At 39.7% G+C, this 18,933-nt stretch overlaps 1 protein-coding gene across 3 annotated transcripts in view; it reads left to right on the top strand.

Moving 5' to 3' along the window:
* Positions 1-17,439, top strand: part of slc1a2b (solute carrier family 1 member 2b) — a 31,322-nt gene extending 13,883 nt beyond the window's left edge. Inside the window, exons 1-11 of one of the 3 annotated variants that reach the window (XM_051383575.1) lie at positions 1,988-2,266; positions 5,114-5,253; positions 7,020-7,172; positions 7,592-7,842; positions 8,126-8,273; positions 8,920-9,046; positions 9,242-9,475; positions 9,574-9,768; positions 10,616-10,750; positions 10,910-11,174; positions 13,113-17,439. In XM_051383575.1, the coding sequence (XP_051239535.1) occupies positions 2,229-2,266; positions 5,114-5,253; positions 7,020-7,172; positions 7,592-7,842; positions 8,126-8,273; positions 8,920-9,046; positions 9,242-9,475; positions 9,574-9,768; positions 10,616-10,750; positions 10,910-11,174; positions 13,113-13,184 (1,758 nt within the window). In that variant the 5' untranslated portion in view covers positions 1,988-2,228 and the 3' untranslated portion in view covers positions 13,185-17,439. Of the gene's footprint in view, positions 1-1,987; positions 2,267-5,113; positions 5,254-7,019; positions 7,173-7,591; positions 7,843-8,125; positions 8,274-8,919; positions 9,047-9,241; positions 9,476-9,573; positions 9,769-10,615; positions 10,751-10,909; positions 11,175-13,112 lie in introns of those variants that run through there. The other 2 variants (XM_051383577.1, XM_051383576.1) reach the window with 2 other exon arrangements.
* Positions 17,440-18,933: the final 1,494 nt, after the last annotated feature.

Below are 18,933 nucleotides of genomic sequence, written 5' to 3' on the forward strand. Positions count from 1 at the left end.
AATGTCCTGTGACACTTTTAAAATAGTGTGAATGCTTAATTACTTCTTTATCTATAAAATGAAATCTGTGGTGAGGTAAAGATATAATATTTGTATATCTGTTTGCTAATCTTTCAAGCCGTGCCCCATCTTTATATGGTGTGTGTGCAGGCTATGTGTTTGTATGCTGGGTATGGGTGTGTGTGTGTGTGTGTGTGTGTGTGTGTGTATGGCTGTGAGCTTCCTCTTTCCCCTTCATCCCCTTCTCTCTAAGCCGCAGAGTGTTGCTAGGACAACTCCTCGTGGTCCTTGCTGCATCGCAGCAGTCCTCAATGCCAGCACTCAGGGAACCTCCTCGCACTGGGAAGGCAGCATAAAATCGGGATAATCGCCGTCGATTATGGGACACAATGGGCCGCAGCTTCTGAAAGATTCATTCATCCTGGAAAAAGAGACTGTGGAGGGGGAAAGAGAAAGGGGCGCCTTGGTCCCTCCGCTGCTCTCCCACGGTGGGCAGAGGCATGACATCAGTGGCCTGAAAGAACTGGCACTCTGGACATGCCCACTGCCCCCTCCCCTCCCGCTATACCCTTATACCCCCTCCCATTCGAACCCCCTCCCTACTTTTCTCACCACTGCCAGTTTGGATGCAGCGCTTGGCCGGGCAGTTGGGGCCACTGCCACTGTTTGCGTGTGAAACAAAGCCCCTCAGAAGGAAGAGAGAGGAAGCAGAGAGCTTCACATGGTACCAGCCAAGAGCAGGGATGGCTGCTTCAGCCTTCCCCTCATAGGCCCCTCTTTTGGCTGAGAGGTGCTGGTGTGACCCCAATACCCCCTTCTCCCCTAGTGTCCCTCTTTCTCCCCCTTGTAACCCCTTCTGCTCTGTCCTAGTCTCTCGCTCCCATCCCGAAAATACTCTCTCTTCCCTGAGGGGGTCTTTTGACTGAGTATGACATGTCAAGGGATTTAGGATGAGTGATTTCTCATGACACAACCTCTGCTGCAAGAGATGGGATTCCTCTGGCTTTTGTTGCGTAGTTGGTCATTTGTTTGAAGAGGAAATAGCTTTCCAACACATTTCCCTAATTAGAATAATGTGATACTGCTCAATACAATGTGAAGTCCCATGCTGCTGGGAGACTAGAGGGAAATCAGCGTGACACCATCCTCACATGAATCACGTTGGTCATTTGTGCTTTGGAGTTCATTGCTTTGGAGTTTTATTGAATAGTGGGGATACGTAAATCTATTGATGGAATGTGTTTGATTTGAATGTGTAGACCTTATTTTGCTAGTATCTTGGAAGATAGAAAATATATTTTGTCTTCCCTTTTTAAATGAGTATATGTTTTTTTTTTATTGATGACTTTATACGCATTTCTTATATCTTTGACTATCATGATTTGTAAGAGTGGTCTCATGTGACATAACCATTTACAGTCTACCTCATAGTATTATGCTCCTGGACCACTATGGTACAAGAATGACATAATATGCTGTAGCATAACTACAGAGAACAGTAAACATTAACTCTCATCTGTTGTCCATCAGGATGATCTTAAAACCCCCCAAACGGCAACATTATGGATATTAAATCTTCCATTCGTCATTCCTTTGTCGTTTATTCCCCTCTCAGCAAAAGGGCTACTTACAAAGCACTGCTGTCTGCATTGTGCCATTAGCAGGCATCATCATGCTCATCTCCAGAAGCCTGGCTTTTGCCTCGCTATCCCACGTAGCTGGATGAGTCTGCGAGTGTGCTCTCTGGGGGGATTACAGTGTCCAGGGAATGAGGGCCCCTGGGGGATTTGACTCTTAAGCTCAGATATTGACTCCTCCCCCACTTCTTCTTTTTAGTTATTTATTTATTTATTTCTAGGTTTGTTGGATGCATGTGTGTGTGTATGTGTGTGTGTGTGCTCTCTGTGTGTAGCTGGTTGTGGGTGGTGGTGGAGTCAGGGGGTGGGGGCTGAGGGGTTTTTTGCAGACATCAAGATGGGGCAATTCAGGTTGCTGTGGCTGTGACTGGGTCTGTGTCTGGGCTGTGTTGACTCGCTCCTCTCTGGATGCCTTGGAAGAGCTGGTGGACAGCTGAGAGCTGCTAGCTGTCAGCAGAATTTTGGCTGTACTTGGGACCTTATCTGCTGACATCTGGCAACATTTTTTGATGGAGCAGTCGGGATCATCTTAACAATTTCTTGTTCTGATTCACTCTTAAATACCAAAGGTTGGAGATTTGACCCTGGTCAATGTATATAGCACTTACCTCAACTCCAACAGAAATGAAGTAAGTATTATTATTATTTACAGTTCTGGGCACATTAGGCTTTTACTCTTTTTACTGTTCATTCACTTTAGTCATTGAATGATTCAGTAACACTCTTGCAATTGACCTCTTAAGTTGTTATTTGTGAAGATATGAAGACTTGAGGGATCCTCTCTAACTTCTCTTGTGCATACGTGAATAGGGAATTATAGTTTGGGAGAATCTGAATATCTTTCACTTGGGTTGTCACCAGGTGTTGGTTTATTAAGACCTTCATTAATTCTTCATGGCTTTACGGCCCTGTAATGCAATTAATCTACTAAGCCCTTGGCCAAGATTAAATGCTTCATCAGATGATCCCATTAGAGACTGCGCAGAAGATCTGTGTGTGTGTGTGTGTGTGCGCGCGTGTGTGTGTTTATGTGTGTGTGTGTGTGTGTGTGTGTTTGTATTTGAATGTCATGACTGTTGAATTATGAGGTTCTGTTCTCTTCTGTACATCTTAGTGACATTTTTTTGTATTTACAATTTCCAAAAGAAAAGCTCAGATCCGTTGAAGCTTAATATCCGAATTATTCTATAAGGCAGAGAGAATTAATTCTAAGCTCATGCCTTATTAAGGAAAGCTGTACAATTATGTACGACAAGGAAATCATTTCCCATCCAGCAAAATTATTCTATAACACAAAAAACACATTATTATTTCCTCCTGTCGGAAATGATAGTCCTCTGCTGCAGTTGATTACTCTTTGCTATACATTTTCATTTTCATCTATCACTGGGTCGCAGAAGCCCACTCTCTCATATGTCTCTGACATGGTGAGAGAAGCATTAATGAGAGGATCATGACAACATAATATCCGACCTCTGTGACGGCCAACGTCTGCTTCACTTACTCTTTCACTGCTAAAAATAATGCAAGTGAGAGAAAAGGGGAAAAATTCAATTAGCAGCCCTCATCACTCTTATGGAATGGGATAACATGGTAATGCTAATTATTCTAATCCATTCAGCTTTTTTCCTATGGATGAAATAACCCAGAGTGTAATGGTGGCTACCGTTTGTCTGCTTTTTGTATGTATTTCCTATATTTCACACTTCACTTTGAAATTAATAAGATGAGATAGGACTGGTCCATCTGTGTGCCTGGAAGCTGGCCATTTGGTCTTCCTATAGCCAAGCTCACAACACAGCAATACACAAAGCTGGGGGAGGTGTGTGTAAATGTGTGAGTCTTTGTGTGTGTGTGTTCATGTGGAATTATTAGGGACTACTTACACAACAACAATAACACCATTAAGAGCTTTTGGTTGGGAGGAAGTTTCCTATTGATTTGAGCTCCCTGTCTTGCCTTTGATCAAGTTTCAGCTTTGAAAGAAAACTTGACAGCCAACATGATTAATATCTATGAAGTGTTCTGACTTCATCATGGACTATGGGGGGAGGGTATAAGGACAAAAAGAGAGAGAGAAAAAAATTCACTATTGAGGCATCCATTTGTGAGTTTTAGGCCATGAACCCCAGGGTGAGGTGAAAGGTCAGAGTCACATTATTTCATCTTTGCTTTTCTTTGTAATTCATCACAGCAGACATTTTCATGGGCTTATTGGTGTTGAATAGCAACACAGAGACGTTTCTATTTCCTAATAGACAAAAAAAAATGTCAAACCGAGCAAAGACAATTTGATAGATTATTCCTGCAACTTGTTGAGCAGACGATGAACAAAAAGCTACTGCGCCTCTTTTCCTTTCTCATTCTCAATCACTTTCTCCGACAGAGCTATTGAACACCTGCCTGACTGGCATGTGACAGACACAGCTGGCTCTCTTCTCACTAACAAACTCATTCATACCTCGACGGAACTGCAGGAAACTGTTCTGTGCTGCCTGTAATGGGAAATCACGCTTCATTCAATTAATTACGCTGTGGGACTGAACCCCCTCTTCCTACAATTGTATATGAGGTTTTGTGTGCTTCTAAATTTACTATCACACAATAATTACTGAGACAGAGAATATAGGGTGTAAGTGGGTGTATAAGTATAAGTCAATGTGTTTGCTCCTCCTCTTTGTTATTCATCAGACTTTTTTATTATCAAGTTAGCATCTGTTTCACTTTTTCATTTCACAGAGGATGTGAACAACCTTATACCCTAATTAATTCAATTACTGTATTAGGTTGGCATGATAAAGTACGCCTGTAATATATCAGGGTTTGAAACTTGCATTCAAAATACAATCTACCTAACAATATACACCATTTCTTTATGCTGATAAAGTTATTATCAGCATAAAGAAGTCTGTCGAAAAAATCACATAATGTAGACATGCCTGTAAATTCTTACGTCTTGTAAAACCCCAAATGTTATTATATCAAAATACAGAGCAACTTCTTTACAAAAAATCTTTAACAAAATGCTATACTTAAGAGATGCACATAATCAGTCTTTATGAACTGTCTGACTGAGGCGCTTCGTGTCTGAAGTATTGCCCCAAAGGACTGCAGTTTTACAAGCAGCAGCTTGTAGTCAGCTTCCATCTGTTGGATGCTATAGTAACCATGAACAGTGTTGGAGTGACAGCTTGGCAACACACTTGAATGCTTAACATTTTTCATTGGACTGGTTTCTTTTTACTATATGGTGGGTTTCAGTGACATTATACACATCCAAAGGATCTGATTTCTGGTTTTTGATGCTGACTTTTATTGCAAAGTTGTTCTCATAAATGAACAAGACCACATGATATATACATGATATATAGTGATTAATGTTTCTGTATGGTAAAGTTTTGATTAGGAAGGGCTTCAGCTTGTTTTTGCCTTTTATTGGTAAATCATTTCATCAGTTTTTTTTCTCTCTCTCACAGTGCCAACAGTATGCCTAAACAAGTTGAGGTGAGGATGCACGAGAGTCACCTGGAGCCCATTGAGGCCAGGCCTCAGTCCAAATGTGCCACACTCTGCTCCAAGCTGTTCAAGAACCTTCTGCTCACACTCACCGTCCTTGGTAAGTTCAGCTCATCACCTGTGTATTTTTTTGTTTCTTTCTCCCTTAAATACCTATTAAAAAGCAGGGCATGCGAAAGACGGGCTCCAAGCACCACTGAGCTCAGTGTTTTGTTAACCCGGAGCTCGATTTTGCAGTTTGCTTGTAATATGAGGAGGAGATGCCATCTGTGCCTGCGCAGTGTACCAGACTGTAAGATGACTGGGTGTCCTGACCTTCCCAAGCTCTGTGCCACCTGTTGCTATCAAAAGCTCTCTGCAGCAGTGGACACCCAAATAGCCTCTGGTGGGGCATGAAAAATATTGTAATTACAGCGGTGGCTCACTGCGCCACAGGGGGAGATTTAATAAAAAGAAGAAAGGAAAGTAATGATGTGGTTTCTAGTTATAGGTCTTAAATCAGATTTCTGTTTAATAAGCACATATCATATCATCATTTAGGGGAGCTATGTGGCCCAATCTTTATAATTTCATAAGCCAAGGTTGTGAACCTGTTAAAATTTTATAAATGCACGTGTATATTAAATTTAGCCATGTGTGTGCCTGTCTATCTGTATCTTGCTTGCATGGATGTTTGTGTGAGCATGTGTAATGTGTACATCTCACCCCACTTGGCAGGACTCAAAGCAAAGCAAGTGAGCCAGCATGATCATTGATCATCTGTCACTTGGCAGATAAGAGCCTGAACTGGAACTTGCAAATGGGCCAAGAGAAGGCACAGGAAATCAAGTGCCATCCAAAACCATTGGGTGTGCAGAATCTACAGGATGCTGCTAGACTGGAGGATAGATTGAAGCACAGAGAACAGCTTACAATAATAATAAAAAAAGAAAAGCTGGAAGGCTTTTGATTCCAGTGTGTGTTATTAAACAACGGCTCAGGCTGTGTGATATTTGGCAGTGGTGTGGTAGCAGAGGAAGTGCAGCAACAGGGGGGGATGCGGGAGTCTTGTCTGGCGTGAGACGGACAGACACGGAGGCCAACTATTGTGCCTGGTAGGCAGAGCTTCAGGGGGGTGAGAGCAAACAGAGGTCATCTTTAATTTTGGGGAGAGACCCTGTGTGGCAGGAAAAGAACTGTTAGTTGGAAGAGACATATGTCAAGGGGTCAACAGTGACTTTGTTAGGGAGGGGCTATTCTTTCAAATGTCATTGTTTTCATGATTCAAGAGAGTGACTAGAGGCCAGAGGATAGGTAAGGTAGCAATAAAAACCCATCGGATAGTATCCCAGTGAGGCACAAGGTGAACCTCAGATTAGGGACAACTACCAACTACCTACCTCCGTTTATCGAATCCATGTATTAGACTCTTTTACTTGCCCTGCTACAAAGTGAAAAACTCCTCAAAAACATTTTGGCTTTATAGAGATTACAGATGCTTCACCAGGGAGTCTGACATGCTGCCTCCTCCTTAATGCTTCAAAGAGTTCTGATCTTAATCCTCCATGATCTTTACTCTCTTTGCAAGTTTCTGTTTCATCTTCTGAACCCACTATCCTCTTTAAGCAGACATCTTGTTGTACAGCGCCAACACAACTGAGTTAATATGACAGGGGTCAGTTATTATGGCTTCTTTAAGGAGGCAATCATTGCTCATTTGTTATTCATAGATTATATCTATGTTTTTCCCATTGACACAGGCTTTCATTTGAATATTTTTTCCATTCAAATCTATTATCTGATTTTCTTTTTCCTGACTTTCTCTCTGTGATTCCTCATTATACACTCTTGCAGTTTCACTCACTCACACTCCTCCTTGCACTTCAGGTGTGATCTTGGGAGCTGTATCAGGGATGTTGCTTCGCGTTGCCTCCCCGATCCACCCAGATATTGTCATGGTGATTGCTTTTCCTGGAGACATCCTGATGAGGATGCTGAAGATGTTGATCCTACCACTCATCATCTCCAGTTTAATCACAGGTGAAGTGTGACCGATCACTTGTAGCAAATACATTGCATTATTACAAGAATATTGCATATTTAAGACATTTTACTACCACATTTGAACTTTTCACACTTGATACTATCATTGAGCAGCTCATGTGCAGTTCAATTTGAGGGCAAATAAACTCTAAATTCTTTTATCTACAACTTTCACTGCTGTGAAACTGCTAAAAATAAACACAGGGCAAGGAAAAAGCCTTGTTATTATTGTAATCTTGATTTTGAAATCATAATTATTTCATGTAATACATCATGCCATCATGCATACACTATTATGTAATCCCCTAATGGTCTTTGCTTCCAGCCTTCATGCCCCTCAGTATTAAGTCAACACTTCCATTCAATAAATCCAAGTAATTACCAGGTAAACATGATCTTGCTTGTTTTGGCTGCAGGTCTGGCTGGTTTGGATGCCAAATCCAGTGGTCGCCTGGGCACCAGAGCTATGGTCTACTACATGACCACCACTATTATTGCTGCTATCCTGGGAGTCATCCTGGTGTTAGTGATCCACCCCGGCAACCCCAAACTGAAGGAGAATCTGGGCCAAGGCGAGAAAAATGATGACGTGTCCAGCTTGGATGCCTTCTTTGATCTGATCAGGAACTTATTCCCAGAGAACCTGGTGCAGGCTTGTTTCGAACAGGTAATGGAGGAAGACAATAACAAGATGATAAACAGCTTAATGCTGAAGTTTGATTATCGCTGCACTACTCTGTGATATCTGGAAGTCACTGTTAGCCCTGGAATGATTGGGTTTATTAACAGAGGAATCCAAATGCACAGTGGATAAAAAAATCACACCAAAGAAGCAGATTTGCAAACACGATTACTGACAGTCGAGTGGCCTTGTGTCATAGGGAACATCATACATGAGCCCAGTATTGCTCATCAAACTCATCACTCATATCTTTTCCTCCTTAACTCAGATCCAAACAGTCACAAAGAAGGTAGAGGTGGCTATTGAGGAGGATGTCAATGCCACCACCATGGAGGGTCTGGTGGCTAACATTACGAAGGAGCCTCAGTTCCTCATCAAAAAGTCCCTGCAGTTCAAAAGTGGCATGAATGTACTGGGTATGTAACCAACCGAAAACACAGTATATGGACATGCTAACATGCTCACAAAGATGTCATTAGTTTCACAGGTATTTGGTCATAAACCAATTTATAGGCCTACAACAAACTGATTGTTTGACATGATGATTGTGTTTGATGAAACTTAAGGGACCACCAAAGTTGCAATTCATCCTAAGGGTTATTTCTCTCAAAAGTGTGAACCCTGTGGTGGCACTACAGGAAAAGTCAAGGAATCATCAAAGTCAGACAGTCTGTATTGTTCCATTACATGGAAGGTATTTTTCTCAGGAAAAGTGAAAACTTTGACCTGCTGCTGATGTAAGAAGAAAGGTCAAGGGATCGCCTAAGTTATTAGGATTCATTTTCTGGGCATGATGGATATCTCTATCAAATTCCATGCCAATTCATCTAATAGTTGTTGAGATATTTCAGTCTGGACCAAAGTGATGGACCGAACAACTGTCTTTGTCATCCCTAGGGTCATGCTGCATGGATAAGAATAGAAGCAATATTTTTTACAGTATTGCATTTACAGAATTTCACGTCTTGTAAAACTCTTAATAATAATTCCCTCATGTGGTAGTCATTTCACCTGTCCACACTGGTATTCAAAGGTTGATACATTCATGATTTTCTGTCACAGGTCTGATTGGTTTCTTTATTGCATTTGGCATCTGCATGGGCAAGATGGGAGAGAGGGCCAGACTCATGATTGAATTCTTCAACATCCTCAATGAGATTGTGATGAAACTTGTCATCATGATCATGTGGTTAGTATCACTTAAGAATCTCATTGACTCATTTTGAAACTCATTTAATTGTCAGAAATAACTGTTAATGTCATTCCAACATTTTGAAAGACTGTCGCTATGTGAAGCAGAATTTGTCGAAGTGTCCTGACAAATTCTTTGTCTTCTTTATTCATAGCTAAATTTAAAGTAATAACAAAAGCTTTTTTTCGCCAGGTACTCTCCCTTCGGTATTGCCTGTCTCATCTGTGGTAAGATCATCTCCATCAAGGACCTGGAGGTGGTGGCCAGGCAGCTGGGAATGTATATGGTGACTGTGATTATTGGCCTCATCATCCACGGAGCAATCTTCCTGCCCAGCATCTACTTTGTTATCGTCAGGAAAAACCCCTTCACCTTCTTCCTGGGCATCTTCCAGGCCTGGATCACTGCCCTGGGGACAGCCTCCAGGTAAGCATCAAAATGAATGGATAGCTGTTTATATTATATTTAGATATTTATGCAACTGATACAAAGTATAACCTTCCGTCTTCTGCTTTTCCCTGCAGTGCTGGTACACTGCCTGTCACCTTCCGTTGTCTGGAGGAGAACTTGGGTATTGACAAAAGAGTCACTCGTTTTGTGCTTCCGGTTGGTGCCACCATCAACATGGACGGAACTGCTCTGTATGAGGCTGTTGCAGCCATCTTCATTGCCCAAATGAACGGCATCCACCTCGACCCTGGTCAGATTGTCACCGTCAGGTCAGGAGAAACTTGTGATAGTTTATCTTTGTACTTCAAACATAGCATATTTTAGTTTTTAATTGATGCCATTTGCACTGTTAAAAGCCTATGTTTACAGTGTGATCTCATTTGAAATCGTCAAGTGTGCTATTGTCTCACGACATGTAAAAGACTTGGATTTGCAATGTTGGAAATGTCACTAATTGAAATTATGAAACCTTTCATTATATTTCAGCAATTCCTATATGAAGAGATGCTTCTTAAAAGGACTCTTAAATGCTCTCTTCCCTATTTAAAGAGGCTTTAAATGGATCCCAGAGATGCAGTTCAGTAAACACGGTTAGCTCTTAATAAATGAGGATAAACAGAGCAGCAATGTAGCAGCATTTAACAGTGAACAGAAAAACCTCTCTGGCTCAATTAAACCACGAGGAGAAAGCAACAACTTGTGCTAGTGCCTTGTCTCATGCTAAGCAGGAAGCCCAAAAAACACTAACCCAGTATATGTAACCACCTTTTCCAAATGCTCTTCTGTTAATAGAGTGAGTCAAGGATGGAAGACCTTCAGCATGACATTTTTATGACATATCAGTCCACAAACCATCAAATTAAACATCCCATCTCTCACATTTAAGCCTCTTCTCATGTGCGATGGAGGACCCACTCTGGTGCTCTTCAGCTGCTGCTCTTTATACGAGTACCATAGAGATTGAATGTCTTCATCTGTGGCTGTCTAATGGAGCCATTTCACATTGATTAGTGTCTGGGAGTTGTGCAGGTTGGAGAGTTGGTTGTGGAGGATGTGTTCAGGTATAGTGGGTTTGGAGAATGTGATTGAGTGTTGTTTTGCCGTGTCTTCATTAAGTTTGACAGCTACCCTCGCCAGTGTTGGAGCAGCCAGTATTCCCAGTGCCGGCCTGGTGACTATGCTCTTGATCCTGACTGCTGTAGGCCTGCCAACCCAAGACATCAGTCTTTTGGTTGCTGTCGACTGGCTGCTGTGAGTTTGACAAGACAAAAATGCATACTGTGATTGCACACTGATTCTTCCCTTTGCTTCTATGTTTGTTGTGCATCTGGAAATTCCCACCTAGTATTTTCCTCATATATTAACAAGTATGCAAAACCATCTTTTTTTTCCTGGTTTCTCTCTCCTCAGGGATCGATTCAGGACCTCAGTGAATGTGGTGGGTGACTCCTACGGTGCAGGCATCGTGTACCACATGTCCAAGGCAGAGCTTGAGGAGCTGGACGCGCATGCAGCTAAATCAGATGACATTGAAATGATGACGAAGACCCAATCTTATTACGATGACATGAAGAACCATCACGAAAACAATTCCAACCAGTGCGTCTTAACCTCTACCGCTACCACAACCGCTACCGCCACTGCTAACAATTCTGTCGTAGTAGATGAATGCAAGGTACAATTAATGCTTACGGACATAGAGACTTGTATATAACCCTCTCCGTTCTTGCATGCTCACCTGCACCTTTGCCTGACTCTGTTTGTTTTATTCATTGCATCTTTGTACATAACAGTGTAAATGCACCCACTGTTATTTTATGACATACGTGAAGCAAGAGAACAACAGATGCATGTGTACGTATGTATTTCATTCTTCTGGAATAGCAGCTTTTGTGTTGAATTAATGTCCAAAATGTAAAGTGTTCTTGTCAAAAGTTTCCAAAATCAAACAAACTAAAATTTGATTGAAGTTCAGTGCATACTAATGATGGATAAATCAGCCCTTGCTTTTTAATCAGCCTAAGCTGATGACTGTAACCTGTTGGGGATTGGCACTAAATCAAAAGGCAGAGCCAGATAAGCCTCATTATGACCCTGAGGAATTATTTAGCAGCCCTCCTATCTATCAAAAGTTCACACTACATCCATTTTCCCCAAAAAACACCTTGATAGAATAATGTTTTCCCTTGTCTGTAATCATTTAGTTCTCATTTTCCTTTTGTTAAGCCTAATGTCCGGTGTGGGTAATTCTGCTTTATCTTAAAATGTAGCTAATTTTAATTGTTAAAACAGGTTTATTTCCAAAGGGTCATTCTTTCCTGTCGGATTTAAAATGGAGAGGAGAAAAGTGTTGGAGCTAATTAACAGTTCATATATTCCCTACATACAGACATCTGCCACGCCGTCACTGAATCATTCACAGTCAGTGTTTTTGCATTTTGACACCAGCTATTTCTGCACACTGTGTGAACTGTGTGTGAAATCAAAAGCTGGGAAGTAGTCTCCATAATGTAAAACATAATGCACTTTGAATTCCGTTGTTCTAATTATTCCAGGCTTTTAGAATAATATATAGGAGTTCAGAGTGCTTGTTCCCTGACACACATACACACACCCTGGTGGAAAAGGTCTACTGATGAGCCTATTCATAAAGGATGAAAGGCGTTGCCTAGCAACGCTGGCAACCTGTCACACAAGTAATCTGTCCATAGTAAAAAGTTATATCCCCCGTTCCTGAGTCTTTATTATTGGACATTTACGTATAAATGTGACACAAAGACTTGCTATTTCCAGTATCCACTATGACTAATTTTTGTTCCTGTTTTCTGGTCTGTTTTGTCTGTAAATAATACCGCTCACATTTCTTACCCCTTTTTCAAAGATTCAAACCACTGTAGATTGCTTGCAAAGTAGCCATAACATAACAATGAATTCATTCTTTAGAGTTTGTACCTTGTTTTCTATATAACCTGTCTGTTTTATTTATAATTTGTTCATTTGTATTTGTATTTTTTATTTTTTAATGCCTGTTGAGTTATTGGTCATCATACATTTATGGTCTGTTCCCAGGTCAGTAAAAGAAACTCCACTCTTAGGACTACCATAAGCATGATCATCATGGTCGTACAGGAGTTAAAGTATTCCTCCATAGTTTTTGCATGTTGCAAAATAGCTATGATACCTAAGAGGCTGTGTTTTAATTGCCAAAGTACCATTGCTACAATACTCAAAATTACAGAAAAGAATGTCCTAAGTGGTATTCTGGCTTTACAGTTATACAATGTTTACAGTCATGTGTATTATCTGAAAGGTTTACTTCAACATATGACATATAAGCAGGAAATAGCAGGTATGTAGATAGGTGATTGTTGTTGTTTTGATGGCATAGCAAGCAATACATGATGGTCAACCATGCTTTATAAGCTTTGGAAGCATGATTGACCAGTCAGATTGCTTCGCTGAAACTTTAAGTAATAGTATCTCATAAGTGGGAGCACTGAATCGATAATGCAGAATTATTAGAAGCTCTCTTGAAAGCTTTATGAGAAATAAACTGTGATTTTTGTCTGTGCCTTGGATCCGCTGTTTAGATTTCCCTGCTAACTGCTTACAGGTAACCTCAGCCACTAACGGCTCTGCTGCGGAGTGCACGCTTGTTGAGGAGGAACCATGGAAACATGAATAATGGCAGCACAGAGATCCCCTGCTCCTGGGCTCCACAAGCTTTCCTATCTGGTGAAAGAGTGAATGAAAAAAAGTCACACGAACAGAACTACTAATTGTTTTTTATGTAGTTTAGTTTTCTTTTCTTTTTTTATTAGTCCCTTTAAAGGTTTTTGTAACTGTCTATCTGACTGATATATAATACTAATTCACTTAACCGTGAAATGATAACAGAGGTATACCTTTACCTGTTAGAGCACAATTATGTCCTGTATAGCAGATACTTGCACAACATACTTCAAGGCTTGGGGAGGGAAGGAAGAGAAAAAAGTTAGATAAGCTATTCCTAGCAATACATCTTTGTTCTACATTTACAAGATGAGAGAAGAAGTGGCTGTATAATGGGATGCACTGAGAACATCTTCCAGGTTTCCTAGTTATATAAATACAGGTGATTCATTATTCTAATGCCAGAAGAGGAGTGGGAGTTAGAGCATTAATCGTGAAAACCAATGTAATGTTTGTACTGAACTTCCTTGCTTTACATCCCTGTCAGTACCATCACAATGTGTGCATTAGGCCACCGCTCTTCCTTTGCTCTTATCTACTGTAAGAACATCACTTCTTATTCTTAAACTGTCAGAGCGTTTAAAGTGCACCTGACTGCTGATTGCATTGCCCAATATTACCCACTATCCCTGAGGTCCAGCAAACTGATGAAAGGGTAGGAGGCAGGGAGAACAATAGTGAACAGGAAAACCTACCAGCACAGTCGCCGTGGGATTATAAAGCACAAATCATGCCATGGAGCCCATTTTTTCCCCTTTGTGTTTTTTTTTTCCTTTGTCTACTGTAAAAAAAAAGGGACTTTTTTCTTTGTGTCACCTACTGAGTGAGATATAAAACTTGTTTGTGTGTGTCTGTGTGTGATAGAGAGAGAGAGAGAGCTGGGTTAAGAACATGACCAAGTCAATTATAGGGACCAAACAGGCAGAAAATCAATCAACTCACAGAGGCCTTTGAACTGCCTCCATAATGTCACTCTCAAGACAGTTTTCAGTTTTCTTTCCTTCTGTCCATTTTTAACTGAAAGGCACAGCAGTTGATATCACCACCTTTTCTGATGAAGCCTCAAAACTTAAATGAAATAATGTCACTGCCCTGTATATGAAACTTTCCTTCCCCCCCAAAAAAAGTACCTGTAATGCCAGTGAAATTAAAATAAAAATTTGCATCAAAATTATTATCATAAAAACAAACAATAATTATTAATTGCCATATCTGGATAAATTGAAGCACACAAAAAAAAATATAAAGCACAAACAGAGTGATAGAGCACAAATAAAGCCAAAATGCCAGTGAGGATAATTTTCAGTCAGAGGCATAATCAAAGTCATGCACATTATCCTTCCATGTTGACACTGATCGTATTCCAAGTTTAAAAAATGATTTTAAAAACACAATAATGGAACAGGAACAGATACTCAGGCTTGTATGTTTACTATTTTACAGGGAAAAAAATTTTGTAATCCTCAAATGTTTACCTGCTCACTAGAGCTTCAAGAAAAAGGCCTCATAACAGCACAACTTTTGAAAGCTTTGACTCCAAACAGTGACAGTTCACTGCAAAGGTCTTTGATGAAAGATAGTGATTTTATAATATGATGACATGCTGGGAAGCACATATAGGAAGCACACAAATACATTTAAGACAACATTCCAGTGGTTGAATGATCCTCAACCTGCGTACTATTTGTACACTTACATTATTACTGAACACAGAGTACACAAAGTGAAGCACTAGAAACATTTTTAAAAAGAAACGGAGGAAGAAGTAGCACAGCACTCAGCTGTCAGATGGATTCTTGGCTTGCACAAACAGTGACAGATCATTGATATAACACTCTTGCTTGCCAGCTTCTTGTTTAGCCAGACCTTAAAAGGTAAACAACAATATATTTTAGCCACCAGAGCTCAAGACTGTTTCTACAAACCCTAGATGCTGCAGCTGTGTGTCCACATTGGTGCAAAGACGTTTTAGGAAACTTAGAACAGAACAATGGACACTTCACATGCATTATGCTAAAATGTTGCTATCTATCAGGTAAAAAAAAAATCCTCTCATAGAACCAAATGGCTTAAAAAGATCTGCAAATACAAACAAAGCTGGGCTACTGGCTGTTAATCTTTTTTTAGCCTGTGCGAGTGAGAGGTGAGACTTCTGCGTTGTGGGTGGGATTTCTTTATCAGTAATGTGTCCTTCTCTCCTGTCTTGTTTCTTTTCATTTCATTAAAGACAACCTTGCCTTGGAGATGTTCACTTCAAACAAATGCCAATATAAGTAACACTAGGGAAATTAACAAAACACTTAGTACGACACTCTGTCCTTTAGTTCCTGAAACACACTCTCAGAAGACGTCTTTGATTTTTTTAAGCTCGGCTAACAGAAGTGTGCTGTGACACAACATAAAGCACATTTGGTGTTCTCCTGTAAACACTGCACAGACTGATACACACAAAAAACAAGCATGCACACACGATTTTTAAAATGCACACATTTTTAGCACACACACAAACACTCTTAGACCTCGACGGTCACTACATTTCTAACTGTGATCAGAGAGCTGCAGAGCACAGCACTGACACCCTGAGAGGCCCCTTGAGTCTGATCTTTTGACCTTGTGATCTTCAGGAAAGAAAAAAAAAATCAACCTCTCCAGTAAGGAGAAAATGCAGACCATAGTGTCAATGATGGGGATTGAGTGTTGAACCACTATTATGTTCAAACTCACGGTTTTAGAAGCATGAATAAAATAAAATGATAATATTTTTTTGCACCACTATCTTAAAAGCATGATATGTTGAAGTGCCTCATTGCACTTTGTGTATATATTGTAGGTAACAGATTTCTTTTTTTTTTTTTTTTTTCCTTTTGCTTTCTTTTTTTTTTGGGGGGTGGGGGGTGGGAATGGTATGTAGGAATATAGTTTCATTGCTGTGACATTTTCAATGTAATCCTCTAGGAAAAAAAAATATCATATGTCCTGAGTAAAATTAGATTAGACAAAATGTATAGAGAGGAAATCGTGTAATAAATTGCCTGTTTTTTTATTCTCTAATAGCTGTTAACTAGTTGTTTTACTTACCTGTCACACACCAATATATAAATATCTTTTTTTTTTAATCTAATGTAAGCATTCTGAATGTTTGTTCCATGAAGATATAAGAAGTGTGCATTCATTTTCATTGTACATAAATAAATATATAATTGTTCTGTTCAGTGGCAATGCAGAATTTTCTGGAAATTACAGTGGTCCTGAAGCAAACAGGTTTGCATTTATAAGAGAAAGAAAGAGAGTGAGAAAGAGAGAGAAAGAGCGAGGGGAAGTTTCTGGTTTGACAAAGGGGGCCAACATGAGTTATTTTGGTTGGAATTACTGTGATAAAAGTTGCAGAAAAGAGAGACAAATAAAGGTAAAGCTCAATTTTGCCCTGTATGTAGGATAGAGTGAGAAATCAAACACAGCCTAGGAGTTGATTTGAGTGGAAGAAAATATACTCAGCTGCCTGTTAACAGTAGAGCAACCTTCCTCAGGTGACTCATCTGAACCATTTTGTCTTTTCAATGGCGAAAACGTGCTTTAGTCTCAGGCATCTTTGTTTACCTGGTGCGTGTGTTTATTAAAGCTGCAAGACATGGTTATCTAGATCTTTTAGATTCTTTGTTACCCTGTCTACATGCCACATCTTCACATATCTGACCTCTGATGTGCCACCAACATCATGGAGGATTATAGAATTCACACTCTGTAAACTACATTTACTCCACTTGCCTTTTTTGCTTTCTACACAGAAACTTTATGCACGCACAAACACCTGGAACTTGCTGAGCTAAATGGTACTGATAGAATGGAAATCGATTGACACAGTATTTCAACCAAGAGACAGTATATCTTTAAGCTTGTCCTTTTCTACTGAAATGTGTCTTTTTGAAGAAACTCCTAAACAGAGCTGATAACCTGTCACTCCTGCCTACGACGTGCTTTCCTGATCTTACTTTTCTAGGCCTTCCCTCTTTGTAAAGCTGTTGTAATTTTGATGTAAAGGCAGAGCGTATGTGTGGGGGAGAAAAAAAAGACAAAAAAAAAAAATGAAACATGAAATCTTTCCTCGGTCTATGGTATACATAAAAAAATCTGTTTCTACATATCAGTAAGTGTTGTACCTTTGGTGTACATATACAAATATAACTAATAAATGTTGATTCATAACTAAATATTGACTGCTCTTTTGATTTTTTGACTACACGATTTGTTTTATTTTACACACACAAAGAAATACATTTTCATCTCTGTTTCTGTTGTTCAGTTGGTCTGATTATGACTCCCGGACAGAGTAGACAATATCATTTTAATGATGCATTATTCTAAGAACATTAAAGCAAAGGTGCATAATGGAACACAAAATTTCATCTACAATCATTTCACTAAGTTAAGGGCTAAATAGGTTGAAACGGAAAATGAACTGTTTATTTGCTATTCTTAAGCCCCACCAGTCCGCCTTGTCATTTATGCTTATTTATCCCTAGGGATGACACCTAAAGAAAAAGAAAGCTTTGCTGAATCCAGGCTTGTATATATATTGTGTATGAACCCCACACAATATCAATATCAAATTTTCGCGGAGGAACGTGAAATATAAAAATATAATTTAAAGTCTTAGAGGTGATGATCTAGGTGAATGTAAGCAAGAGTTAATATCACACTATACCATTACCAGGATGAAAAACTGAAATTGGATATCTAATACCAACATCAGAGTGCAAAAATAAAGTTTTTGCCCATGTATTTAGACCTAAATGCTTAAAGGACCAGTGTGTAGGATTTAGTGGCATCTAGTGGTGAGGTTGCAGATTGCAACCAACTGAAGACTGCTCACATCTATATTTGATAACGTGGGAATGAAAATGGGCTGTAAAGTGTGTAGATAAAACTATGGTGGCTGTGAAACACATAATAAACGCAAAAACCCCTATCTACAGCCAGTGTTCAGTTAGTCTATTCTGAGCTACTGTAGGTTTAACGTGGTGGACTACACGGAAGGCAACCTGCAGCGTCTGTAGGCATATCTAAGTCAACCAAAACGTAACGATTATATTTAGGGGATCATAAATTAATATTATATTCTCTTTCTCTTTCCAATAGAACCTCCTAAATGTTACATAGTGAAAATAATTTTAGCTACAAACAGTACAGTTTTGTCTGTTAAAAAATGATAGAGCTAAGTGACCATTTTATGAAAATATTGGAAAAAAAGGATTGTATTTTTGAAAAGAGCTTATGCAAACTTAGAGAAAAACATTACAAAATAATAACTAAATAGCACCAAGAACGTGTTCTCAAAATTTAGAATTTGCTACACTTACTACAAGTTATTTGTGATGCCAGCACTATGTCTGTGCAGCTTTAGAATGGTGAACAATGAGTAAATAACTGCATGTTAAATAAGTGGTAATTGTGCTCTTTTAAATGTGTGTCAGTGAAGACAGACAGACTACTACATGCAGTTTAACACTGTATGGAAAGATGTCATCTCTATCTTTTAAAAATGGCTCTCTTAATCACAGTCTTCATTTCCTGTGTTAACATATTCTCACATCACAACCCTGGTGCCATGGAAACCTCACTTCCTCATATGTGGGGGCAATGTAACCACTCGCATTCCCGGTCTTGCCATTCTCTCTCTCCCTTTGTCTTCACACATACAGAGT

The sequence above is a fragment of the Dicentrarchus labrax genome, unplaced genomic scaffold, assembly GCF_905237075.1.
Source record: "Dicentrarchus labrax unplaced genomic scaffold, dlabrax2021, whole genome shotgun sequence".
Taxonomy (NCBI): Eukaryota; Metazoa; Chordata; class Actinopteri; family Moronidae; genus Dicentrarchus; species Dicentrarchus labrax.